This window comes from Ranitomeya imitator, chromosome 3 (assembly GCF_032444005.1).
Source record: "Ranitomeya imitator isolate aRanImi1 chromosome 3, aRanImi1.pri, whole genome shotgun sequence".
NCBI classification, from domain to species: Eukaryota; Metazoa; Chordata; class Amphibia; order Anura; family Dendrobatidae; genus Ranitomeya; species Ranitomeya imitator.
The window spans coordinates 209,297,457-209,325,088 of record NC_091284.1 but is presented as its reverse complement, the minus strand read 5'-3'; the positions used below and the strand labels follow the sequence as shown (position 1 = coordinate 209,325,088).

The 27,632-nt window shown below is 44.4% G+C and overlaps 1 protein-coding gene across 7 annotated transcripts in view; it reads left to right on the top strand.

Moving 5' to 3' along the window:
- Nucleotides 1–27,632, top strand: part of PHTF1 (putative homeodomain transcription factor 1) — a 322,067-nt gene that overhangs the window by 230,698 nt on the left and 63,737 nt on the right. For 6 of the 7 annotated variants that reach the window (XM_069761762.1, XM_069761758.1, XM_069761763.1 and 3 more), the window contains 2 exons: nucleotides 8,511–8,639; nucleotides 17,653–17,922. In XM_069761762.1, the coding sequence (XP_069617863.1) occupies nucleotides 8,511–8,639; nucleotides 17,653–17,922 (399 nt within the window). The remainder of the gene's footprint in view (nucleotides 1–8,510; nucleotides 8,640–17,652; nucleotides 17,923–27,632) is intronic. The other variant, XM_069761764.1, reaches the window with a different exon arrangement.

Genomic DNA, 27,632 nt, shown 5'->3' with positions numbered 1-27,632 from the left:
GGGTGAAGCCATTTATTGTCAAACTACTGTGTTTTCTCTTTTTAAATAATAATGACAACCCAAAACATCCAAATGACACTGATCAAATGGTGATTTTGACCTGATAATATGCACAGAAGTTGACACAAATGGGTTTGAATGGCTACTAAAGATAACATCCTCACCTGTGACCCGTTTGCTTGTAATCAGTGTGTGTGTGCATAAAAAAGGAGTAAGTTTATGGGATTCAGACAGACTCTTGCACCTTTCATCCAGCCACTGATGTTTCTGGATTGTGAGTCATGGGAAAAGCAAAAGAATTGTTAACGGATCTACGGAAAATCGCTGAACTGTATAAAACAGGAAAGGGTACAAAAAGATATCCAAAGAATTGATAATGCCAGTCAGCAGCGTTCAAACTGTGATTAACAATTGTAATATTAGGGGCTCTGTAAAAACAAAACCACGGTCAGGTAGACCAATAAAAATGTCATACACATCTATCGGGAAAATTTTTCGGGATGCGAAGAAAAACCCACAAATAACATTAGCTGACATACAGGATTCTCTGAACACTAGCAGTGTGACTGTTTCAAGATGGACAATAAGGAGACACTTGAAGGAAAAATGGGCTGCATGGTCGAGTCGCCAGAAGAAAGCCATTGCTGCAGAAATGCCACAAAGTATCTCTACAATACACAAAACAGCACAGAGACAAGCCTCAAAACTTCTGGAACAAGGTAATTTGGAGTGATGAGCCCAAAATTTTACTTTTTTTCCACAACCATACATTTACATTTGGAGAGAGGTCAACAAGGCCTATGATGAAAGGAACACCATTCTTACTGTAAAGCATGGTGGTGGATCGCTGATGTTTTGGGTATTTGTGAGCTACAAAGGCACAGGAAACTTGGTCAGCAAATGCTGGAGGCAAATTTGCACTCATCAGCCCAGAAGCTGCACATGGGATGTATTTGAACATTCCAGCATGACAACGATCCAAACCACAAGGCCAAGTCGACCTGTTATTGGCTACATCAGAACAAAATGAAGGTTCTGGAGTGGCCATCTCAGTCTCCTGATCTCATTATCATTGAGCCACTCTGGGGAGATCTCAAGCGTGTAGTTCATGCTAGACAGCCCAGGAATTTACAGGAATGGAGGTTTTTTGCCAAGAAGACTGGGCAGCTTTACCATCTGAAAAAATAAAGAACTTTATCCACAACTACCACAAAAGACTTTAAGCTGTCATTGATGCTAGAGGGGGCAATACACGGTATTAAGAAATGGGGTATGTGAACTTTTGATCAGGGTCATTTTGGATGTTTTGAGTTGTCATGATTTAAAAAGTGAAAACACAGTAGTTTGACAATATGCTATCATTCATATTCTCTGAAAAAAGGCCAAGAGGGCAAAAATTCTGCTGGGGTATGTAAACTTTTGAGCACAACTGTAGACTCAATTATGTTAAGATCAGTGCTCTGTGGTGCCATATCACTTCCAGGACTCCTTGTCCTTCTTTTCACTGAAGATTATTATTTATTTGTTTATTTATTATGCTTTGCTTATAAAGCACTTGGAATATGATAGCGCTAAACATACATTATCATCACGGTCCCCATTGGGGCTCACAATCTAAATTTCCTTTCAGTATGTCTTTACAATGTGCAAGGAAACCGGAAAAAACCCACAGAAACATGGAAAGAACATACAAACTGGGTCGCTATCAGCGCATTACTGTCTTACTGGCCTATAGGGCCTGATGAGCAGAGGGGGTCCGCATTGGGTTCATCGGACCCCAGCGGCAGGATCCTGCCACTTCAGTAACTGATCATGAGTCCTCAGACACACAATCAGTTAAAATCTGTTGCTGTGCGGGAGATTCCTCCTGCATGGCAATAGTTAACAGGCACTAGCCAATCACAGGTCGGCAGCTGACATTAGCGTGCATCTCGCTGATGTATGATGTCACTGTCATACACCAGAACAACGCTGGGCACCTCAGATGACACCTGCCCTATCACAGTGGTCAAAATAAAAAATTATATAAATCAAACTTCCCTTTGTTACCCCCTTAGTTAAGTAAAAATAATAAAATAAAAAATGTGTTTTTTTCCATTATTTGCAGATAGGGTTAGGGTTGGGGTTAGGGTTAGGGCAAGGGTAAGGATTGGGCTTAAGGTTAAAGCTAGGGTTAGGGTTGTGGTTGGGGCTACTGTTGGGGTAAGGGTTGTGTTGGGGTTACGGTTGTGGTGTTGGTGTTGGGTGATGTTGGGGTTAGGGTTGTGCTGGGTTATGGCTGTGGTTAGGGTTGGGATTAGGGTTAGGGGTGTGTTGGGGTTACAGTTGTGGTGTTGGGTGGTGATAGGGTTAGGGTTGTGTTGGGTTAAGGCTGTGGTTAGGGTTGGGATTAGGGTTAGGGGTGTATAGGGGTTAGGGTTTGGTTAGGGCTGTGCTAGGGTTGGGGTTAGAGCTGTGTTAGGGTTGGGGATAGAATTAGGGGATTTCCACTGTTAGGTACATCAGGGGGTCTCCAAACGTGACATGGCACCCTCCATTGATTCCAGCCATTTTTTAATTCAAAAGTCAAATGGTGCTCCCTCCCTTCTGAGCCCTGCAATGCGCCCAAACAGTGGCTCTACTTCCCTATATGGGGTATCGACGTACTCAGGAGAAATTTCACTACAAATTTTGTGGTCCATTTTTTGTTGATACCCTTGTGAAAATAAAAAGTTTGCGTCCAAAGTAAATTTTTTGCGAAAAAAGAAAAATGTTCATTTTTCTTTCCACATTCCAATAATTCCTGTGAAGCACTCGAAGGGTTAATAAACTTATTGAATGGTTTTGAGCATCTTGAGGGGTGCAGTTTTTAGAAAGGTGTCATTTTTGTGTATTTTCTATTATATAGGCCCCTCAAAGTCACTTCAAATGTGAGGTGGTCCCTAAAAAAAATGGCTTTGTAAATTTTGTTGGAAAAATGAGAAATCACTGGTCAACTTTTAACCCTTATGACGTACTAAAAAAAAAATATGTTTCCAAAATTGTTCTGATGTAAGGTAGACATGTGGGAAATGTTAGTCATTAACTATTTTGTGTGACACGACTCTCTGATTTAAGGACATGAAAGTTAAAAGTTTGAAAATTGCAACATTTTCAAAATTTGTAAAATTTCCCTTTTTTTTCATAAATAAACCCAAGTCATATTGACAAAATTTTACCACTATCTTGAAGTAAAATATGTCACAAAAAAGTCTCAAAATCAGCGGAATCCGTTAAAGCGTTCCAGAGTTATAACCACATACATTGACAGTGGTCAGAATTGTAAAAATTGGCTTAGTCATTAAGTACAAAATTGGCTCTGTCACCAGGGGGTTAAAGAAACATAAATTAAGATATACCTAAAAAGAGTATTGGATATTTTTAACAAATATTTCATAGGTTAGAGTAGAGTAGGGCCTGGCCAATAGTCTACTTATCATGGTGGCGGCTTAAAAATAATCGTTGCGCCAAAACAAAGGCTGCTGGCTATGTATGTTATATGATGTTAGATGGGAACTGATAATGTGTGATTGGTGAGGGCATGGTGCAGATGTGGAGTTTTTCTATGAGTGGGTGGTGGGACTGTGGAAGATTGAAGGTGGAGTTGGGGTGGATCCTGGGCAGAGTCTCAAGGTGCCCCTGAAAATTTTGCCAGTATGGGGCCTCAAAATTTCTGGTGGCCGCCCTGCATACAAACTTCTTACAGATGTTGTCCTTGGTGGGATTTGAACCTGGGACCCTAGCAAGGCTACAGTGCAATCCACTGAGCAACCATGCTGCCCTGAATGACATTGGCTGTATTTTTAGGGACCTTGTCCAATCAGATGCCTCCCTGATGGTATTGCTTGATGAACACCCAGTCCAGGTGTGTCAATTAGAGCCAGGGGGAGGTTTCCACTGGGTACAAAAGTCAGAAGGACTAGGAAGGTGTATGCAAAGCCAACCGCAGAGACCTTCTGCAGCCAGATGCCGTGCAACTGTCTGCAGCCTCTGACACACCGGTGACAGGTCGGTGAACACCACGGTGGTCAGACCCCCAGCGATTGGGAAGTTATTCCCCAAGGTAATAACTTCCAAACTTGAAACATCCACTTTAGAGAGTATCTAAACTTTTCAGATATTTTTTATGTTTATGCCTATTCTGACTGTATTGGTGGGTCACCCGGCTCTGAGACCCCCCACAAGTCGCTAAGGAAAGACCTCCTAGAATACCCCAGCTCAGGAGACAGGACAACATGAACACAGTGCAAAATGGATGTGGTAAATAGAAAATCATAATCCTGTCTCCTGAGCTGTGCACTACTAAGAGTGAAATTGGTGGGAGTCTCAGGTCCCAACCCATGATACCCATTCTTCATATTGTCCCACCTCAGACTCATTGCAATTTGAGAGAATCTGCCTCCAGAGCTTATTTTAAATAAAAGGGGCCGTTATCAGTTTGATGTGTAACACCCGCTCTCTGCTTTCTGGATCTCACTGCAGAGCTGTGTGTGATTATAACTGACACATCTGAAGGTTATTCTCAGTGTTTCAGCTTCCATCTCACACAGACAGGGCTGCAAAATTGTTGCAATACAGCAGAGCTCATAGAGCTGCAAAAAATGTGTTTGTAAGAAGACAAATTTTTATTCTCCTGTTCTGTGTTAGTTACATGTATCACACTGGTAACTCACCCTTTTATTTAAATTAATCTCTGGAGGCAGATTCTCTTGCAGATCAGTGTCCGGCCCATAGTCCTGGAACAGCTCAGTTACATACAGTGGGGGAAATAAGTATTCTATCCCTTGCTGATTTTGTAAGTTTGCCCACTGACAAAGACATGAACAATTTTAAGGGTAGGTTAATTTTAACATTGAGAGATAGAATATCAAAAATAAAATCTAGAAAATCACATTGTATAAATTATATAAATTTATTTGCATTTTGCAGTGAGGAATACAGTAAGTATTTGATCCCCTACCAACCATTAAGAGTTCTGGCTCCTACAGACCAGTTAGACGCTCCTAATCAACTCGTTACCTGCATTAAAGACAGCTGTCTTACATTGTCACCTTTATAAAAGACGCATGTCCACAGACTCAATCAATCAGTCAGACTCTAACCTCTACAACATGGGCAAGATCAAAGAGCTTTCTAAGGATGTCAGGGACAAGGTCATAGACCTGCACAAAGCTGGAATGGGCTACAAAACCATAAGTGAGATGCTGGGTGAGAAGGAGACAACTGTTGGTGCAATAGTAAGAAAATTGAAGAAATACAAAATCACTGTCAATCAACATCGATCTGGGGCACCATGCAAAATCTCACCTCCTGGGGTATCCTTGATCAAGAGGAAGGTGAGAGATCAGCCTAAAACTACATTGGGGGAAGTTGTTAATGATCTCAAAGCAGCTGGTACCACAGTCACCAAGAAAACCATTGGTAACACATTACGCCTTAAAGGTTTAAAAACCTGCAGTGCCGCAATGCTCAAGAAGGCACATGTGCAGGCCCACCCTGAAGTTTGCCAATGAACACCTGGATGATTATCTGAGTGATTGAAAGAAGGTGCTGTGGTCAGATGAGACAAAAATTGAGGTCTTTGGCATTAACTCAACTCGCCATGTTTGGAGGAAGTGAAATGCAGCCTATGACTGAAAGAACACCGTTCCTACTGTCAAGCATGGATGTGGAAACATTATGTTTTGGGGGTGTTTCTCTGCTAAGGGCACAGGACCACTTTGCCGCATCAATGAGAAGATGGATGGAGCCATGTACAGTAAAATTCGGAGTGACAATCTCCTTCCCTCTACCAGGACATTAAAAATGGGTCTTGGCTGGATCTTCTAGCAAGGCAATGATCCAAAACGTACAGCCAATGCAACAAAGGAGTGGCTCAAAAAGAAGCACATCAAGGTCATGGAGTGGCTTAGCCAGTCTCCAGACCTTAATCCCATAGAAAACTTATAGAAGGAGTTGAAGCTCCGAGTTGCCAAGTGACAGCCTGAAAATCTTAATGATTTAGAAATGATCTGCAAAGAGGAGTGGACCAAAATTCCTCCTGACATGTGCACAAACCACCTCATCAACTACAAAAACTGTCTGACTGCTGTGCTTGCCAACAAGGGTTTTGCCACCAAGTATTAAGTCTTGTTTGCCAAAGGGATCAAATACTTATTTCTCACTGAAAAATGCAAATACATTTATATAATTTCTACAATATGATTTTCTGGATTTTATTTTTGATATTCAATCTCTCAATGTTAAAATTAACCTGCCCTTAAAATTATAGACTGTTCATCTCTTTGTCAGTGGTCAAACTTACAAAATCAGCAAGGGATCAAATACTTATTTTCCCCACTGTATAACATGGATTTCCGTGGAATAAAACATCAGATCGCGGATATCAAGGTATCATTTCATTCAGCTTCCTATGATGTACATGCTAATATAGATGGCTTAGGAGGGATCATCGCACTGACAGATTCCCTTTAATTTATCACACTTGATACTAAAATATTATAGGGTTAGTGTGCTGGGCAAAAAATACAGCTGCCTGAATGTCTGTCTGCTAAACAAGAAATTGACTAAAGCCCGAAGTCGGACATGCTGGATCCTTACCTCCCCAGTAAATCATCAGTCAGAGGCCCCCATACACATTATACTTTCAGTGGAACCTGTTAATATCGGCTGATTTGGCCATATATAGTCTGTGTATGGTGGTCTTACCTATTATCTGACGTGTGTGGAGACTTTCAGGGCTCAATACAGGGGTTCTCCAGATCATTGTATTCTGCTTAGACTAATAAGCTGAGCAATTGGCTGCAGCAGTCACATGCTATAATTTCCTTAACTATAGTACGTAGTTTTGGCCATATTTCGTCTAACGTGTATGGCGGTCTTAACTATTATCTGAAGTGTGTAGAGACTTTCAAGGGTTTCCATAGATCAATGTATTCTGCATAAAACTAATAAGCTGAGTGATTGGCTGCAGCAGTCATATGCTATAAAAACCTTAACTACAGCACGTAGTTTTGGCCATATTTAGTCTAATGTGTATGGTGGTCTTAACTATTATCTGAAGTGTGTGGAGACGTTCAGGGCTAAATACAGGTGTTCCCCAGATCAATGTATTCTGCACAAGACTAATAAGCTGAGTGATTGGCTGCAGCAGTCACATGCTATAATCGCCTTAATGGCGTAAAAAAAGACCAATAGGATGTGGGGGAGCGCAGAGATGGTGCATCAGGGATAACTTCAGCTCAATTTATTATTTTTATTAAGAAGATGCGGATACAAAAGTAAGATAGAAAACCACGTTAATACTATGCAAACCTCTGTTTATACGTCAAGATAAAAATGAAGCACAAAACAGACGCAAAATGGAAAACATCCATTATTTGTTCCTAAGAGTATGTGCCCACAATCAGGAATATCAGCGTTTAGGATGCAGTTCACCTGCGCTTCGCTCTACATTACAAGCACAGTGGATGGGACTTATAGAAATTTAAGGCTGTGTAAACTCACCCGCAGTGCGGGTTTACAAGCCACAGCATGTTAATTTCTGTAGTGGAGACGCTAGTCCGCTGCCAATAGAATGTCATTAGATGCATTAAATCATCAGAAAAGACACTTAAAGGAAATCTCTCTCCAGGTTTTTGTCATCTAATCTGAGAGCAGTATAATGTAAAGACAGAGGGCCTGATTCCAGTGGTGTGTCACTTACTGGGCTTTTTGCCATAGTTTTGATAATCTCTTGCTGATAAAACAGTTATTTTATCACTAGAGAACTATTAAACCTGCTGCCATGTAGTCCTCAATATTCTTGTGAGCGCTGTATAATCCTGCTCTACCACTAATTGGCAGCTTTCTGCCTATACACAGTAAATGGCCAATCAGTGGTTTGGGTCGAGTTATGCAGAGCTCAGCATTCAGAGAACTACTAAACCTGCAGCAGATTATACAGTCATTTTATCAAAATTGCACCTTCCAGCAAAGTAAGTGATACATCGCAGTAATCAGGGTCTCTGTCTCTTTAGTATGCTGCTCTCAGTTGAGGTAGCAAAAACATGGTGCCAGATTCTCTTTAAAGGGACACTGTCACCTGAATTTGGAGGGAACAATCTTCAGCCATGGAGGCGGGGTTTTTGGGTGTTTGATTCACCCTTTCCTTACCCGCTGGCTGCATGCTGGCTGCAATATTGGATTGAAGTTCATTCTCTGTCCTCCATAGTACACGCCTGCGCAAGGCAAGATTGCCTCATGCAGGCATGTACTACGGAGGACAGAGAATGAACTTCAATCCAATATTGCAGCCAGCATGCAGCCAGCGGGTAAGGAAAGGGTGAATCAAACACCCAAAAACCCCGCCTCCATGGCTGAAGATTGTTCCCTCCAAATTCAGGTGGCAGTGTCCCTTTAAGTATGCTGGTTCCACGGATTGAAAGGGTTGGAGGCCTGTTTTTTTCTTTTAAATATAGGCTAACTTTTGGCATCTTATGTTTGTTCTGTAGAACCACTTATTTTGGCTGCAAGGCACAAGTCCGACATCTGAGAGAGTTAGTGCAATCATATGGGAGAAGAATGAGTGTAAGAAGGCGGATATGTCGGTACTGGATATCAGCGGGATCATCGTGAAACAAGTAAGGGTTTGATAAATTATTCCATGTTCAATTACTGCAATCTACCATAATGTGGAAACCTTAGTATATAACCTGCAAGTACAGTTGACAGCTTAGGTTTACACATACACCAGGTACATTATTTAAAACAGTTTTACACAATTTCTGACATTTAATCCTGTTAGATATTTCCTCTCTTAGGTCTGTTAGGAGTCGGCCTAGTTTAGGCTACTTTAAGAAATGTTCGCATAATATTTTAGGAAATGATTTATTTTACATTTTATTTCCTTCACCACATTCCCAGTCTTTAAGAAAATGTTTAAAATACAAAAAAATTAAACTAAAAAAAAAATTAAACATTTCTGAATAAACCATAATCTAAAAAAAGCAAACAAGCGCTCCAAAAAAAGACACAGACTGTGCCTTGAAAAAGTATTCATACTCCATGAACTTTTCCACATTTTTTCATGTTACACCCACAAACTTAAATGTATTTTATTTGGCTTTTATGTGATATACCAACACAAAGTAGCAAGTATTTGTGAAGCATAAAGGAAATGATACATGGTTTTCGAAATATTTACATAGTAACATACCGGTAGTAACATAGTTACTTTAAGTCCATCTAGTTCAACCCATAGCCTAACCTAACATGCCCTAACATGTTGATCCAGAGAAAGGCAAAAAAAAACCATGTGGTAAGAGTAAGCTCCACCTTGGGGAAAAAAAATTCCTTCCCAACTCCACATACGGCAATCAGACTAGTTCCCTGGATCAACGCCCTATCAAGGAATCTATTATATATACCCTGTAACATTATACTTTTCAAGAAAGGCATCCAGTCCCCTCTTAAATTTAAGTAACGAATCACTCATTACAACATCATATGACAGAGTTCCATAGTCTCACTGCTCTTACAGTAAAGAACCCGCGCCTGTTATTATGCCTAAACCTTCTTTCCTCCAGACGTAGAGGATGCCCCCTTGTCCCTGTCTCAGGTCTATGATTAAAAAGATCATCAAAAAGGTCTATGTACTGTCCCCTCATATATTTATACATTAACATAAGATCACCCCTTAGTCTTCGTTTTTCCACTAAATAGCCCCAAGTGTAATAACCTATCTTGGTATTGCAGACCCCCCAGTCCTCTAATAACCTTGGTCGCTCTTCTCTGCACCCGCTCTAGTTCAGCTATGTCTTTCTTACACACCGGAGACCAGAACTGTGCACAGTATTCCAAGTGTGGTCCAACTAGTGACACACCTAGGTCCAACTAGGCACCACACACCTGTCCCCCCGACGCGCGTTTCGGCTACTGCCTTTTTCAAGGGGAAAAAGGCAGTAGCCGAAACGCGCGTCGGGGGGGACAGGTGTGTGGTGCCTTCCGATACTCGTTATCTTTGCGCTCTACCCGGTATGTATATGTGGTATTATGCATTGGCCCTATTACTTGTATCATATGAGTCTCAATATATGTAGATATTTTTGGCTACTTTTGCAGTACCTATATTGCTTGGTGGATTGTATCCACAGGGTAGTAGTGTGTATAAGCTTTATACTACTGGCACCTACCACCTGCCCATTTCTTGTGCATGCTATGTGTAGTATGGGGATCGTTATATCCCCCCGTTATGTTTTTACCTGTTGTGATTATTAATAAAGTTTTTTGTATTTTTTGCATTATTCCGGACTATTTGCTGCTTTTTTCTTTCTCTTGGTTTTTGTGTAGTTGTATACAGTCCCCCTGAGTCAATACTTTGTAGGAGCACCTTTCACTGCAGTTACAGCTGCAGGTCTTTTGGAGTATGTATCTACTAGCTTTGAACATCTGTAGGCTGAAATTTTCATCCATTTTCCTTTAACTCTAGCTCAGTTAGATTGGATGAAGAACATCTGTGAACAGCAATTTTCAAGTTTGGCTAGAGATTCTCAGCAGGATTTAGGTCTGTACTTTGACTGGGCCATTCAACCACATGAATATGCTTTGAATTAAACCAGGGGTGGGAAACCTCAGGCACATGGCCTGCATGACCTTTAATCCAGTCCCCAGGCAGTTTCCTGGGAGCACAGTACTTGGGCCGGCAGCTGTATTTTGATGGCCGCTGGCCCATTCATTTCTTCACGCTGTGTGAACACACCCGCGCTACTGAACGCTGAGGCGTATGCAATGAAATATCACGTACTGTCACCAGTGATGGCATCAAGACATACTTTGTGGGCAGAATTAGTGCTCAGTTTGTACGGCCCCTTGAAGAATGGTATAAATATCCAAATGGCCATTAGCAGAATAAAGGTTTCTCATTCCTGATCTAAACTATTCCATTGTAGATCTGGCAGTATGTTTTGGGTCATTGTCCTGCCAGAAGGTGAACTGACTCCCCAGTCTCAAATCTTTAGCAGCTTCTAACAGGTTTTCCTCCAGGATTGCCCTATATTTAGCTCCACCCATCTTCCCATCAACTCTGACCAGATTCTCTGTCCCTGCTAAAGAAAAGCATAATGCTGCCACCACCATGTTTGATGGTGGGGAAGGTGTTTTCAGGGTGATGTGCAGTGTTAGTTTTCTGTCACACATAACGTTTTGCATTTAGCCTAAAAAGTTAGCCTGTATTCACACTGCATCTGTGGCATCCGTTAGACGAACTACGTTACACCGCGGCATAACGTGGTGTAGCACAGTCCGTTAACGCCGCCATTATGTCCTATGTCGGATGCATCGCTAGCGCACACCCACAATGGGCATGCGCTAGCGATGTGACATCATTGAGTGACGGACCCTGGGACGCGGGCTGCAGCGTTTTTGGGTCCTTCACCTCTAGCGCAGATAGAGCATCTGCTAGCTCTATCTGCGCTAGTGTGATGACACATCGGCACTTGCGTTAACAGCAGCCCGTTAACGTATGTATTGAACGGGCTGCTGTTAACGCAATGTGAACCCGGCCTTATACTTTTGTCTCATCTGACCAGAGCACCTTCTTCCACATGCTATCTGTGACGCCCATGTGGCTTTTTTCATACTGCAAATGTGACTTGTTATGGCTTGCTTTAAAAAAAATGGTTTTCCACTCTCCCATAACGGCCAGATTTGTGGAGTACACAACTGATATACTTGTCCTGAGGACAGATTTCCTACCTGAGCTGGGGATCTCTGCAGCTACTCCTGAATAACCATGAACCTCTTGGCTGATTTCCAAGTTTGTGCTCTCCTTCGTTGAGATGTCAGTTTAGGTGGATGCATGCAGAAAAGCCGCGGAGACACCAACACGTGTTTCTCATCACAAGCAATAAATAGCCAGGTCTTTCACCGGGAAGGAACAACCACGGGAAGGGCAGCATCCAAAAAGGATGTTGCCCTTCCCGTGGTTGTTCCTTCCCGATGAAAGACCTGGCTATTTATTGCTTGTATTGAGAAACACGTGATGGTGTCCCGCAGCTTTTCTACATGCATTTGCATATTTCCCATAAGGGATGGGAGCAGTGTTCTGGATCACTGCGTTGAGAAACACGTGATGGTGTCTCCGCGGTGTTGGATGTTTTGATCTCCCCGAGGTCATTCATCCTTATGTTTATAGTTTAGGTGGATGGTCATGTCTTGGTAGGTTTACACTTGTGCCGTACGCCTTCCATTTTTGGATGATGGATTAAACAGTGATCCATGAGATGTTCAGAGCTTGGGCTATTTTTTATAACCTAACCTTGCTTTACTTTTCTCCACAACTTTACCTCTAAGGCCCCTTTCACACATCAGTTTTTTGCTATCAGTCCTATTTTGAAAAAAACGAATCCGGCGACTGATGCTGCCAGATCCATTTTTTTCTCATAGACTTGTATTAGCGACGGATTGCGACAGATGGCCTCACATTTCATCCGACATTCACCAGATCTGTCAAAAATTGTTTGTCAGGCGGCCGGAGACAACAGACAAAGTAACTTTTTTGTGAACGTCGAAAAATCGGACAGCGACAGATTCGTCACCGTCCATCGTTTGCTCGAATGGAAGCCTGTGACGGAATCTGGTGACGGAATCCGTTTCTTTTAACTGAGCATGCTCCTATTTATTTAGGAACCAATAAGCCAGATCCACTGGTCGGATCTGTTGAAAAAACGAATCCGTTGCATCAGTTTTTCACAATCTGTGACGGATTGTGACTGACTGCAAAAAACTGATGTGTCAAATCGCAGGCTCTGGGAAAGGCCAGAGAGGCCCAACGCCTGCACACTGCAGTACTTTGCTCTGCCCTCAACAGGGCAGAAAAGTATGCCTGCGCAGGAACGCTGATGCCGGGGAGCGATAAAGAAGCAGGAGGGGGCGTCGCAAGAAGATGGGGGGTGCCGGACCCGGACCTGCGACACACATCGAACCGGATAGCACAGGACCGCCCCTGTGTGAGTATAATGTAACTTAATTTTCTTCACTTGCAGGTCAGACCGGAGCTTATCTACAGCATTATAGAATGCTGTAGATAAGCCCTCAAAAGCAGTGGCTGCATCTTATAGCGGCAAAATCTGCTGACAGGTTCCCTTTAAATTATATAAGTCAAAAAGTGCAGAAATGGTGTTTTCTATTTCTCCCATAAAGAATTAATACAAGTTAGACATTAGGTTGCATGTACCCCAAAATTGTGCCACTAGCAAATACAACTCATCCTACAAAACGCAAGGTCTACAGAAACAAATTTGGCTCCTGGATTGTGACAATGAAAGGAAAGTGTGGACATTAAAGGGAACCAGTCATGTCAAAAAATGCTATTAACCAGCAGATTTGGGGTTAATATGCAGGTTAATAGCATTCTAAAGCCATGAGTCTGCCTCATTGATAGCCCAACTGCTGAGAGAAAATGAACTTTATTCTTCCCAGCAGCCTCTGGCTTTCAGTCATAGGCGTGTTGCAGATGCAGCTTCAGTCACTACTTGTTACATAGTGAGGGGTGGCTGTAACGGCGCCTCTGTACTGACTGACATCTGGTCCTGTACTGATGCATTGCTGAACCGGCTGAACTGGCTGTCAGTCAGTGCCAATGATTTTAAATGTTAGTGCTCCCGGTCATCTGCTCTACTGGGAACTGAAATAAGATCCTTTCGTTTCAAAGATCAGACAGGATCATTCCCTTGCAAATAATAATTTTGAGGCATATCCTAATGATATGTCATAATTTTCTAGATAGCAAAAAAATTTAAGGACTAGTTCTTAAAGGCGTTGTCCTCTTTCAAAGCAGCAGATTAACAAATACCAGAAGAGCAGTGAAAATCAGACCTGGACCCAGGAAAGCTGGGGAAAATCTTCTCGTTTCTTGCCTCCCTAAGGCCTTGAAGGAGGACCACCCCTTCAATTACAGGTTTATATTGAGCTCAACATGTTGTGCAGGCAATGAACCTCCTTTAGTAAAACTTTTCACTGGGTTTTAGGACCATATGCCTTTGTTATATATTCATCATTTTCATTGTTGTTCTGACCTTCAAAGAATCTTTCCTGACATTCTAACTGGATATGTGAGACATTGTGAAGTGTGCAGGGAAAAGGTTAAAGCAGTAATTATCACGTTAATGAAATGCATGGCTCCTCAATTCCCTGGACTTATCTTCCTCCTTCATGTACATGCCATTAGGATTCCTATTAATTAATTTACCTATCATGTCTAACAGCAGCTGCTCTCTATAAGATCCGTATTTGTATAGCAAGTATGGAAATGGTAGAAATACAGAGCGATCAGTGAGGAGTCATCAGTCTGTAATACAGGAAATACAGTCTGTAAAGTAGAAATCCTATCATTTATAAAAATGGGAACTCAACGTCCCTAAAGGGACATTTACACAGCTACCAGCCTTACTATAGGGTCCATTTTCACCTTCTGACTAATGGCAATAAAATACCACCGATGGGCTACCCAGTACCCACATTTTGGCTGCTTGGCGGTTGTGTGCACCTGTCACGGGGCTACTGCGACAAAGAGGTTCCAGAGAACTGCAGCGCTCTGGGCCTCGTTCACACACAGTGAACAGAAGCTCTTCTCCTGTATTTTGACCTGGCTACTTTTTGCCAGCAGTGCAGGAGTTAACCTTATTTGCTAAGTTGCTGTGAGCTGGGTCTCTCAGCCGAAGTAGGTTTTTGTAATCTCCTCCTCTATATAGACCCAGCCTTGACTACAGCTACTGTCAGTGATCAGTTCTGCTGCCTGGCTTGGAGGTTGGAGGAGAGTGATATTTGGAGCTTGGAGGTTTATTACAGAGATTGGTGTCTACGGTTTTGGTTGCTTGTTAAACCTGTTTTCCTTCCTAGTTTTCTCCTTCTCTTCCCTTCTATGTGTACCCTTTGTGGTTGTGTGAGTATTTGGTGAGTTTGAGACTTTTAGTTACCTTGTCTGTATACCCTGTTTATTGTTGTGTTATACACTGGTGCAGTCCTCCTCCCTGGGGGGGAGATGGGGCCACTAATAGGGCCTGCACAGGAGACAGGGATACGCTGGCGGCTCGGGCCTCCTAACCATCATAGGTACCCCCGAGATAAGGGAAAGCCAGGGCCCCATTAAAGTGGTAGGGACAGGTACGGGTCCCAGTACGCCGTCCTGCCCCTTTAACGCCGCTTACGGCGTGACAGCACCTCACTTCAGAAGTGTAATAGATCATACTGTCCGCCTAGGATCACATTGTTCTTGGCACCTTACGTACAACAATGTGCTGCCGACAATGCTGATCGGTTGTGCAAACCAGAAGATCATTTCTCATGATGAACGAGTGTTTTGCTCACTCTTCAGGTAATTGATGTCCTGTTTACACCGCTCCTTTACAATAATTATACAGTGTACATTCCCAATAATGCTCATTCATTGGGTGCGATGATTTGTAAGCCGGCAAACAAATCATAATTCTCGACAGCACATTGCCTTTTATAAACATGTGATTTGCCAGTCAATAACAATGATATTTATTGAGCACAATACGATCATACAAATCAGTGAACACATGATCAGCAAAGTGTTTGTATATAGAAATGTATATGTTCATTCCTTTGCGCACATACCCTAAGAGCAGGTTTACATTAGCCAATGGAAGCTGTTAAATGGTCACCTTTCAGCTACATGTTTGCCAATTGGCAGTCGTTTATTAGACTCTTTAGACAGGCTGAAGCCCTTTGATGCACAGTAACTATCAATAAAACTATTGTTCTGTGTACATAGACAATCAATGTTCTCAGCAGCTCGTCATGTTTACACAGGGCGGTGTGCTGCCGAGAACAATGTTATTTATGTGGCTATCATGGTGAGTGTGACAAAGCACTGAGCTTCTTTTCTTCCTTCCTACAAACATATCCATTCCTATAGCAGACTTTTGGGGCATTTAACTACAAACAGGTTTTAACATATATATTGACACTTTCACTTCCAACTTGCAATTTTCCATTTTTGCATTTTCGTTTTTTGCATCCCCTTCTTCCCAGATCCATAACTTTTTTTTTTATTTTTCCTTCAATATAGCTGTGTGAGAGCTTGAGGGACAAGATGTGCTTTTGAATTATACTATTGATTTTATACTGGAAGACGGGAAAAGAATTCCAAGTGTGCTAAATTGCAAAAAGGGTGCAATCCCACAATTGTTTATTGGGTTTTTTACTTTTCCATGTTTACTAAGTGTTAAAATTGACCTGCCTTTGTGATTCTCCAGGCCATTACGAGTTTGTAGACACCAAACATATATAGGTTCTTCTTTATTTAAGTGGTGAAAAAAATCCAAAATTGTAAAAACAAAAAAGCAAAAAAAAAAACCTGATAAAGTAGTCTCGAAAGCTTGCGATTGGTTACCATCCTCTTAGTTAGCCATTAACTGAGGACTCTCAAATATTAATATTTTTCTATTGGCCTATAGGAATTTGAGTCTGCATGCCTCCAATTTAAGATAAAGGCACCCGGTGATATTTTTTGCTAAGGCTAGGTTCACATTGCGTTAATGGGTTAACGCTAGCAGACTCCGTTACATGGCGAAATTGTCGCAATTAACGCCATGCAACGGATCCGTTAGCGCACCCATTGACGGCAATGTGCTAACGGATCTCTAGCGCATCACTAGCGCATGCCATTTTTGGGGGTCTGTTCGGGGGTCCGAGGTCCGTTCCTCGCTAGCGCAGATTGGGTATCTGCGCTTGCGGGATCGGCAAACGTGATCCCTTTTGGGACATTATGTTAGCGCAGTCCGTAGCGCTATGTGCTAAACGGACTGCCCTAACGCAATGTGAACCTAGCCTTAGGATTGTTTTTCATAAAGGATCCTAAAGAACTAATGGTGTGTTCCATAGGATGTCATATTATAGATTGGAGGACACCTCTGTAATATGGTGCAGCACAGAACACATGGTGGCGGCGTACAAAATTTTAGAAATGCATAGGAATCATCAGTGAGTTCTGCGTGTACATGACAGCCGGAGATACCATCCTCTCTCCATACTAACTCATACTAACATGTTATATGCAGAAATTGCCGCGTGTGGTGGCATCAGTTACGGTGAAGCAGGTCACAACCAGTACATTGCAGCAGGTTCCCTGGATTTACGCCAGTTTAGCTGAGCCTTTCCTATTTCCCTCTGACAGATGGCCGAGCGAGCAGAGCTTATCAGTCTTAGGCTGCCGTCACACTAGCAGTAATTGGCCAGTATTTTTTACCTCAGTATTTGGAACAAATAGAGGAAAAGTATAATAGAAACATGTGCACCACTTCTGTATTTATCACCCACTCCTGGTTTTGGCTTACAAATACTGAGGTAAAATACTGACCAAATACTCAATGTGTGACGGCAGACTTATATTGTAGACAGAGTGGTGCGGAAACTCCAGACCACCAAACTGCAATGTCAGACTATCAGGTCCAAAATTAAATTATTTTCTTACATATTTTTTTAGAGAATTTATGAGAAACATATAGACTTATAGACATATACTAAAGCCAAGTGCTAAATGCTATATTGCTATGGGAAAAACATGCAACAAGGATGTTTTCTGTAATAAGTTGTTCTTTCCAGAGTAATGGATTGTTGTGTTATGTGCAGGTGAGCTCCTATGAGCATGGCGTTGGATATCAAATGCTAGGGAACGTGGTCACTCTGGCTTTGGGCGCCTTTCCCTTTTTCTTCCATATATGTCAACGGGACATGGAACAGATATTTTCACTGACCAGCAAGGAGTACCTGGCAATCTTCTGTGGCGGACCCCCGACACCTCTCCTCTTCATTCTGTCATTCATTAATCTGGTGCTTCGCATCTGTCTCACCTGGATGTTCTTCTTCCTGATGTGCGTGGCAGAGCGGACATATAAACAGGTTGGCATGGTATAATGGTTTACATTAGAGTTTCATGATGACTTTATGCAATTTTAAAAAGCTTCTTCTACGTTGACATTTATTTGTTTAATGGCCAAGAAACTCATCAAGGTGTTTTCATCACATTTCCAAAAAATCCATCCAGCCTTCTTCAAACCAAAAATAATTTTATCATTTACTTAATTTACAGAGGTGCAATTTTATGCCAGTTTACCAACCAGTCACAGGATGCGCCCGTTTAAGAAAGCCATGCACAGTTAAAGGGAATCTGCTACCAGGTTTTTGCTGCTCCATCTGAGAGCAACATGATGTAGGGGCAGAGACTCTGATTCCAACAATGTGTCACTTACTGGGCTGCTTGCAGCAGTTTTGATATTTTTTTTAGCATCCTGAAAATCTACCAGTTCTCTAATGGTGGAGCTCTGTATAACCCTGCCCACATCACTGATTGGCAGCTCTCTGCGTACACTGTGCATAGGCAGAAAGCTGCCAGTCCGTGGTAGTGGCAGGACTATACAGAGCTCATGAATATGGAGGATTACATGGCAGCAGGTTTACTAGTCCTCTAGTGATAACCTGATGATAAAAGAGTGGTTTAATCAAAAGTACAGCAAGCAGCCTGGCAAGTGACACATTGCTGGAATCAGAGTCTCTGTCTCTACTTTATGCTACTCTCAGATTAGGTGGCAAAAGTGAAAAGAGTTGGAAGGCTTGTAAAATTGAAGACATTTCCCTTTTTACAGTATGCTTACTGTTAGACTTGTTGATTTTTTTTTTATAATACTAATTATTTGCTGTTTTAAAGAGACATCACCTCACACGGCGCTAAATTGTAAGAAAATCTAATTAGCAGCAGGGGATGTAAAGTACCAGGAGGCAGAATTGGAGCAGTACAATAACAGTGTTTTGTGCTTTACAAATTGTATATGTTGTACACTGCACCGTACAATTAAATGAAAAAGGCAGTTGTTATCAAAGGATAATAATAGTCATTGTGATCGCTGCATGCTGACATTTCTAGATGTGAGTAAAGGAACCTGAGTCTTATACACACCATGTAAACATAACAGGTAATGCACTCCCGAATCTAATCAGATTATCCGACGTGTCACGTATCATACACCTATCAGTATACATTCACGAGCAAAAATTAGCAGCAAGAAAGGCCGTACTGGGGGCCCACGGCACGTAAAGGGAGGCCGCCATGACGGGGTTACGTGGGACCTGGGGAGCTGGAGCAGTTAGAAGGGATACGGTGGTAAGGGGTTAACTGGGAACTTGAGGGGTGGCTTTAGGGGCATTTTTTGAAAATAAGGGGTGGAACTAGGGGACTGTGGGGAGGGGGCACATAAAAAGGGGCACGCTCCTCACGCAGGCATCCATTTTAGGTGCCTGCGTGACAAGTGAGGAATCTCTGTCACACTTACCAGAATGGACGTTGAAGCGATCCTCCAGCGTCTCCGGACGGCAGCCAGCTCCCAGGGGACAGATTGGCTGAATGCATCCGTTAACAGCCTTCTCCAGGGGACATCGGGAGCACCATCGCAGGCACCGCAGGACGGGCGCCGGCCGCGGAGGACTAGGCCTCCGGCGCGCCTAAGCCCGGACATCATCCCCAGGGCCCGGCGCCGAAATAGGAGCCCCTCTGCGGACCCTCCGGTAAGCAGCGCTGTTCCCTCCACCTCACAGCGCGGCGCCGGGAGGAATCCTCCAGTGCGGCGGGGCCTACAACGGGGGGTGGATCCTTCCTCCCCTCCTTCAGTGTCCGGGCGACGTGGGGCGGCAGGAGCAGGAGCCGGTACGGCGGCCGCCAGCATGCCCGCTGGCGCCGCTCAGCGTGGGAGGCAGCGACAGCCGAGGAGACGGGGGTCAGGTGCGGTGGCCCCTCAGCGCCGAGGATTATGCGGGCGGCAGTCGGCTGGCCCTGGCATCAGCGTGCGGCCTTCTGCAGTGCACAGCTCTGGAGTCTTCAACGCAGCAGCGCCCTCTGCTGGTGGTGGCCTGGATATTGCAAGTTCTGCGCCCTCTGCTGGTGTTGGCCGGGATTTTCCTGCAGCTGCGCCCTCTGCTGGTGATGGCCGGGATTTTCCTGGATCTGCGCCCTCTGCTGGTGATGGCCGGAACTTTCCTGGATCTGCGTCCTCTGCTGGTGGTGGCGGAAATTTTCCGGATTCCGGCAGGCGACATTCCGTCGCTTCGGTACGCAGTGCCGGGGACGTATCCGTGGCAAGGAGCCGCACATCTTCCATCGGGCGGCAGGATGCTGGCTCGGCCTTTTCCCTTTCCGCAGCACCAGGGCAGTCGACGGCATCACCGAGTCGCCAGGACACGGATACGGCCGCCAGGAGTTCGGCGGGCAACATCGCGGATCAAGCCGGTCGGGATGCAGGACACCTTCGGCTGGGAGCTGGATCTTCGGCTGCTGGGCTCACAGCACCCAGGCAGCTAGGTGAGAACATTTTCCCTATCTTTAATTTGCCAGGCATAGTTTTCCCCTGAAGCTAGGAATACTGACATTACTTCGGGAGTTGCTAGCGGGGGTATGGGTTTAATCCTTAGAGGTTTAGGGGAGCTAGCGGGCTTGTGGGGGTCCGGTCTTAGCAGGGGGTCTTTGCCGTCAGCTGCTTGGTTGGGAAATACGGGGTCGTTTGAGGGGTCTAGACAGTTGTCTGAAGTTACGGGTACATCCAGCAGTGCGGGTCCTGCGGCAGACACGGGGAGCTCATCAAGGGAGAAGGACGGAACAGCACCAGGGCCTGGGTCAGGAATTGATGCACCAGGTGAGGGAGCTTTGCAGGATAAGGAAAAGGAGGATGTACCGCAACTAGACGATGCGGCTAGGGGGGAGGTCTATGTCTGCTTCGAGGGCCCGTTAGGGGCACATTTAAAACAAGAGGTTAGGGAAAAAATCTGGAAAGGGGAGTACATAGAAATATTTTCTCTTTTACCCCTAGAGAGATTTAATTTGGATAGACCTAGAAGGGAGGACTCTAAAAAAGAAGATGAGGAGAAACGGAGATATAGGCTGATTCCCAGATCATTTTCAAATTGGCTGCAAGCTTTCGCTATTATGGCTAGCGTAATCGGGGAGAAGGCCCCGGAAAATTGCTCGGCATTATTTTGTTACTTAGATGCCATAGGGGAGGCTTACAGGACCTATGGGGGACAGGGTTGGTTACGCTATGACGAACAGTTTCGTCAGCGTAAGGCTTTTAGGCCAAGTATCAGGTGGGATCACAAGGACATAGCGTTGTGGATGAGAGTTATGGTCCCGTCCCGTTTAGGTCAGACTAGCCAGCCTTTTCACGGGGGCGCCGGGAGTTCAGGGCAGTCAGGACACTCGGCGGCTTTGCAGAAGGGACTGTGTTTCGCCTTCAATGATGGCATATGCAGATTCGGGAGCAAGTGTAAATATAGGCACGAGTGTTCAACCTGCGGGGGGGTGCATAGCGCTTCAAAATGTTTCAGGGGTAACAGGCAAAAAGTTGGAGATTCAGCTGACAAAAGGGGTGACTCCGGTGCAGTGGGTCGTGATGGAGGCCTTTCTAAGTAGATACCCTGATAGGTCAGCTGCAGTTTTATTGCGCGACGGTTTTAAGGAGGGTTTCAAAATCCCTTATGTTGAGCAGGATGTTAGTTTAAAAAGAAAAAATTTGAAATCGGCGTTACAATTCCCGGAGGTCGTGTCGGAGAAGTTGAATAAGGAAGTTGCTCTGGGAAGAATGGCAGGCCCGTTTGTCGCCCCTCCGATTGCAAATCTGAGGGTGTCACCTCTTGGCGTGGTCCCTAAGAAAGAACCTAATAAATTTAGGTTAATCCATCACCTGTCATTTCCGAAGGGATCTTCGGTTAATGATGGTATTGATCCCGAGTTGAGTTCGGTGTCGTACTTATCATTCGATTCAGCGATGGAGTGGGTTAGAGCATGTGGAAAGGGGGCTAAGCTGGCTAAGACCGACATCGAAGCGGCCTTTCGTTTGTTGCCAGTTCATCCTGACAGTTTGCATTTATTGGGTTGTTTTTGGGATGGCGGCTTCTTTGTTGATCGTTGTCTTCCCATGGGTTGCTCGATTTCATGTGCTTACTTTGAGGCCTTCAGCACGTTCCTAGAATGGGTGGTGAAAGATGTGTCTGGGATACGCTCATGTTCGCACTATCTGGATGACTTTCTGTTTATAGGGCCAGCGGAATCAGCAGATTGTTCGATTTTGTTGCATACAATGGAGAGTGTGACAAAAAACTTCGGGGTGCCTTTGGCGGAGGATAAAACAGTTGGTCCGGTGACAGTGTTGAGCTTCCTAGGCATTGAAATCGACACGGTAGCAATGGAATGTAGGCTACCTGCAGACAAGGTTACCGCGTTGCGCCAAGATGTGGTTAATACGATTGGTTTGAAGAAGATAAATTTGCGCAGTTTGCAATCGTTGTTAGGGAAACTGAACTTTGCATGTAGGATCATGCCGATGGGTCGAGCGTTCTGCCGCCGCCTATCCTTGGCAACAGTAGGGGTAAAGTCCCCTTTGCATTTCATCAGGATAAAGAAAGAGTTTCGGGACGATTTGAAGATGTGGGCGGATTTTCTGGACGAGTACAATGGCAGATCTCTGTGGATTCAGCCGGTGGCAGATGCTACCTCCTTGGGCATTTTGGTGCATGTCGTTGAAATGAGTGGCTTTGGTCTTTTCTTTCATGGTAGCTGGTCAGCAGCGGCTTGGCCGGAAGAATGGAAGGAGGAGGGGTTAACAAACAACCGGCTACTGTTGCATTTGTTCCCCAGGGTAGTTGCGTTGGCCCTGTGGGGTGACAAATTGAGGAATTTGAAGATTTCTTTTCATTGTGAGCATGTTGGAACGGTGACGGCGGTAAACTCGTTGTCAGCGGCTACGCCTGCAGTAGTGAAGGTCTTGCAGCACTTGGTTTTCCTGGGTCTTAAGTTTAACTTATGGATTGTATCTGAAGTTAGCTTGTCAGCGCCTGATCCAATAGTTGTTACTCTTTCTCAATTTCAGTGGCAGCTTTTCCGGGATTTGGCACCACAGGCGGAGAGCGCGGGCCGGGATTGTCCAGTGGAGTTGTGGAACCTGCCGCGAGGGCCGTAACAGAGTTATTTACCAAATCGCTCGCGGATTCATCTTGGTCTCATTATAATCAGGCTTGGAGCTTGTGGGAATCCTGGATGTCAAGTATGGACCAGGATATGGAGGAGGAGTATGGTTTGTTGTTGTTCTTAGGTCATCATTGGGAGGCAGGTTGGTCTGTGACACGTTTGAATAAGTTTCTGGCGGGGCTAGCCTTCAACCTTAAATGGAGGGGGGGTAAGGATATAACGAAATCCTTCTTGGTTCGGCAAGTTGTTCGGGGTTGGAAGAAAGGCTGGAAGGCTTCGGACGGTCGCCGACCCGTATCTTATGAGGTGCTCTCAGCCATTGAGCGGAAGTTGCAAGAGGTGTGTTTTTCCGAATGGGAAGTGGTTCTGTTCTGTGCAGCCTTTTCTTTGGCCTTCTTTGGGGCATTTCGGTTAGGTGAGTTGGTTAGCCCGTCCGTTAGTAAAAAAGGTATTTTGTTAAGAGAAAACGTGGATGTCGAAGGGAATAAGGTGGTAGTGTTTATTAAGGCTTCCAAAACGGACGTGTATGGGAAAGGGTGCAAAGTGGTGTTGTTCAATGTTGAAGGATCCCCGGTGTGCCCGGTGGCATCCGTGAAGAAGTACATGGCAAAGGGCGGGGTGTTAGACGAGCCATTCTTGGTGCACGAAAATGGGTCTTTCTTGTCCCGTTTTCAGTTTATTTCTGTTTTTAGGAAATGTTTGGCGGCAGCGGGCTTACCTGCAACACAATATAGTGGTCACTCCTTCAGGATCGGGGCAGCGACTGAGGCCGCTAGGTGGGGCCTTGGTGAGGATGTGGTTCGGAGAATTGGGAGGTGGGAATCTTCAAGATTCCAGTCGTATGTTCGCCCAAACCTATTGTGAGTTAGAAGCTGTGTTAAGTTAATTGTTTGTTGCCTTTCTTTCTGTGTTGCAGGGCCTGATCCGATGCTCGTCTGGATCATGGGGCATTCGTATGTTGTATGGGCTGCGTTGCGTGCTGCGGTTCGTCCGGACGGTCGTCAGTTGGGTCTTTCTCGAGAGACAGTGACTTTACGATGGATCGGTAAAAGGGGGATGGTGTGGAAGGAATGGTTACCTGAATTTCATCGTTTTGTTAGACTGGATAGAGTGCCGGAGATCGTGGTGATACATTTAGGGGGGAATGATTTGGCTAAACGGTCTTGTAGGGAGCTGATTAAGGATATCAAATTCGATATCCTGAGGTTCTGGGTCATGTTTCCAAAAGTGTTGTTGGTGTGGTCCGACATCATTCCCCGTAAAAGATGGAGAGGTGCTAGATCACACGAGGGGGTGAACAGGGCCCGGATTAAAATAAACAGGGCCATATCTCGGTTTATGGTGAGGAATGGCGCGTTGGCCGTGAGACATGTGGACTTGGAATCGGGTCAAGGAGCTTACTGGAGAGCTGATGGCGTGCACCTGAACGCGGTGGGTAATGATATGTGGTGTTTGGCTATCCGTAGTGGCATTGAATTAAGCTTGAAGGTGTGGAGGGACATGAATGGCTAAGGTGTCAGGCCATTCGTGTTCGTGGCGGGGGTGGAGGTCCTCGAAGTCGGTGGAAATGGTAAATCGTGGTTCAATGGGGTGGGGATCTTGAAAGGTCCTGGACACCCCATGAGAGAATTTAACAAGGCGCGGTACGGTTATTCCGCGTGAGGTGGATTTATGGACCCCTGGCATGGGGGTGGGTTCGGTGGACCAGGATTGGTTGTTATCTATCCCTGAGCTGGTGCTTTACGGCTGGGGGTAAGACTCATCCTGGGCTGAACATTGTGGAGTTTTTGGGATACTGAGTTTTTTATAACTTTGGGGCTTCGAGGACCGCCCCTCCTATTCTGGGTTGTCATAAAAGTTCTGTTATCTTTTATTTAATAAAATGGCTGCTGTGGCCAATTAAATCCAACATATGTCTCCGTCTGCTGTTTTGAGTACGTTAGAAGTTTATTCTTTAGATTGTTAAGAGATCTGTTTAAGGGGGTTGGGGTAATTTTTTCCAGGTCACGGAACTCACGTATACCCTATGTCAAGAAAGGCCGTACTGGGGGCCCACGGCACGTAAAGGGAGGCCGCCATGACGGGGTTACGTGGGACCTGGGGAGCTGGAGCAGTTAGAAGGGATACGGTGGTAAGGGGTTAACTGGGAACTTGAGGGGTGGCTTTAGGGGCATTTTTTGAAAATAAGGGGTGGAACTAGGGGACTGTGGGGAGGGGGCACATAAAAAGGGGCACGCTCCTCACGCAGGCATCCATTTTAGGTGCCTGCGTGACAAGTGAGGAATCTCCCGCCCACCCTCCCTTTTTTGGTTAGGGTAATGGGGGGGGTGAAGTCGGCATATGTGGGCTTTTGGAGTATTGTTTTAAGAGGCGTCTAAATGTATTTATTTTGTTATGTGAATGCTGTCAGGGTATTGTCACGGCAGTTGGCGGGGGTGGAGGTCCTCGAAGTCGGTGGAAATGGTAAATCGTGGTTCAATGGGGTGGGGATCTTGAGAGGTCCTGGACACCCCATGAGAGAATTTAACAAGGCGCGGTACGGTTATTCCGCGTGAGGTGGATTTATGGACCCCTGGCATGGGGGTGGGTTCGGTGGACCAGGATTGGTTGTTATCTATCCCTGAGCTGGTGCTTTACGGCTGGGGGTAAGACTCATCCTGGGCTGAACATTGTGGAGTTTTTGGGATACTGAGTTTTTTATAACTTTGGGGCTTCGAGGACCGCCCCTCCTATTCTGGGTTGTCATAAAAGTTCTGTTATCTTTTATTTAATAAAATGGCTGCTGTGGCCAATTAAATCCAACATATGTCTCCGTCTGCTGTTTTGAGTACGTTAGAAGTTTATTCTTTAGATTGTTAAGAGATCTGTTTAAGGGGGTTGGGGTAATTTTTTCCAGGTCACGGAACTCACGTATACCCTATGTCACATATGAGCACATGAAATTTTCTAATATATCCTATAGGGGAAAGTAACATTATTCTCACCTGAACACGCCGGCAAATAGAGATCAGGCACAATTCGAGTTTCTCAGTTCTTGCATATTTTCCCAGGAAATTCACTTCAAGAAGTTATTCTACAAAAATGTAATGTCTCTTATGCTTTAATGTCTCCCCAGATCCCAGATAATAAACGTAATATGTAAAAAAAGAGAAGAAACTCCTTAAATTCACCTCACCAGTCATCTCTCTGGTCCCTCCACTCCTCATCATCACCTCACCAGTCCTTACCACATCTTCAGATTGCTGCTAAAATCCCTGAGCCTCTTACGTTGAGCCCGGACTTTCCAGTTTTGATTGAGCCCGTGAGGGTTCTGTGCATGCGCGCAAGATCACAGCGCACGCCATGACCTTTTTCATGCTTCTGCAGAACCTTCCCGGCCCTCATCAAAGCTGTGAGTACCAGATTAGTGTGAGAGACCCTGTGATTTCATCACAAGCAGCGGTGATCTGAAGATACGGCGAGAATTGGACGGTTGATGTGAAGGGGCTTGAGAGGTGAATATATGATTTTTTACAGCCCTTTATGAAACAGATACCAATAATGATAAAGTGCAGGACAGATAAAAATGTAATCAAACAATTAAGACAAATAAATTCATAATGGCAGTTGTCTCAACACAGAGGACACAATTGACATGCGTTGTTGGGTAAACCAAAGGAAAAGAACCCTTAGAAGTAATAATCGATGTAGAAAAGTTAAAACGTAATTAATTCATAATGACATATGTACTATGGAAATGAGAGTGGTTTGCCAGAGGAAAATTATATTTAAGCAAAAAGTCAATCCATATAAAGATATGATAGTATACATCCTGGCAGTGAAGATGAAATGGGCTCACCCACCAAATACACCCCAACGCGCGTTTCGTAAATGATTTGTCAGGGGTGCAATCGGTGTGGAAGCTAATTACAAACAAAAATATCCACATTTTGGCAAATGTAGACTTTTGAAAAATTCAAGAATTCAGTTCCACTTGAATTTTGAAAAATGTAAGCAGCTCCGAATGGAATACAGAAATTTAAAAAAGGCATACTGACCTCAGTGATGCACACCTCTTTAATTTCACACAGCTCGGTCCCCCAACGGTTTCTTCTTTTTGCTGAAGCCATGGTGTTTTAGCACAATTAATCACTAGCTGTATTATAATCTGTTTTATGCCACAGATTGGCTGCAGCAGTCACGTGCTGCATGTTCAGATGGCAGAAAATTATTGATGCATCAAGAGACCTGCAGAGTACAAGAATCTTAAATGTAGGGATCGGTCTCAAGTGAAGCATCATTATTGTTTATTGGTCCCTTTCACTGATGACGCCGTATATAAGGTGAAACATGTCAGGGAACTTATGTTTTAATCTGATTGCCTTTCCCCACCTACAAACACAGCACCCCGGGGTGCCATTGTGTGTAAGTTAGAAGCAAATGCTTTTTCAATATATACATATAATGTTAGCAGATTAGGGGCAAATCCTTCAGGTATATATCCTACCCTTAAGGTACCGTCATACTAGACGATATCACTAGCGATCCGTGACGTTGCAGCGTCCTGGCTAGCGATATCGTCCAGTGTGACAGGCAGCAGCGATCAGGCCCCTGCTGTGATGTC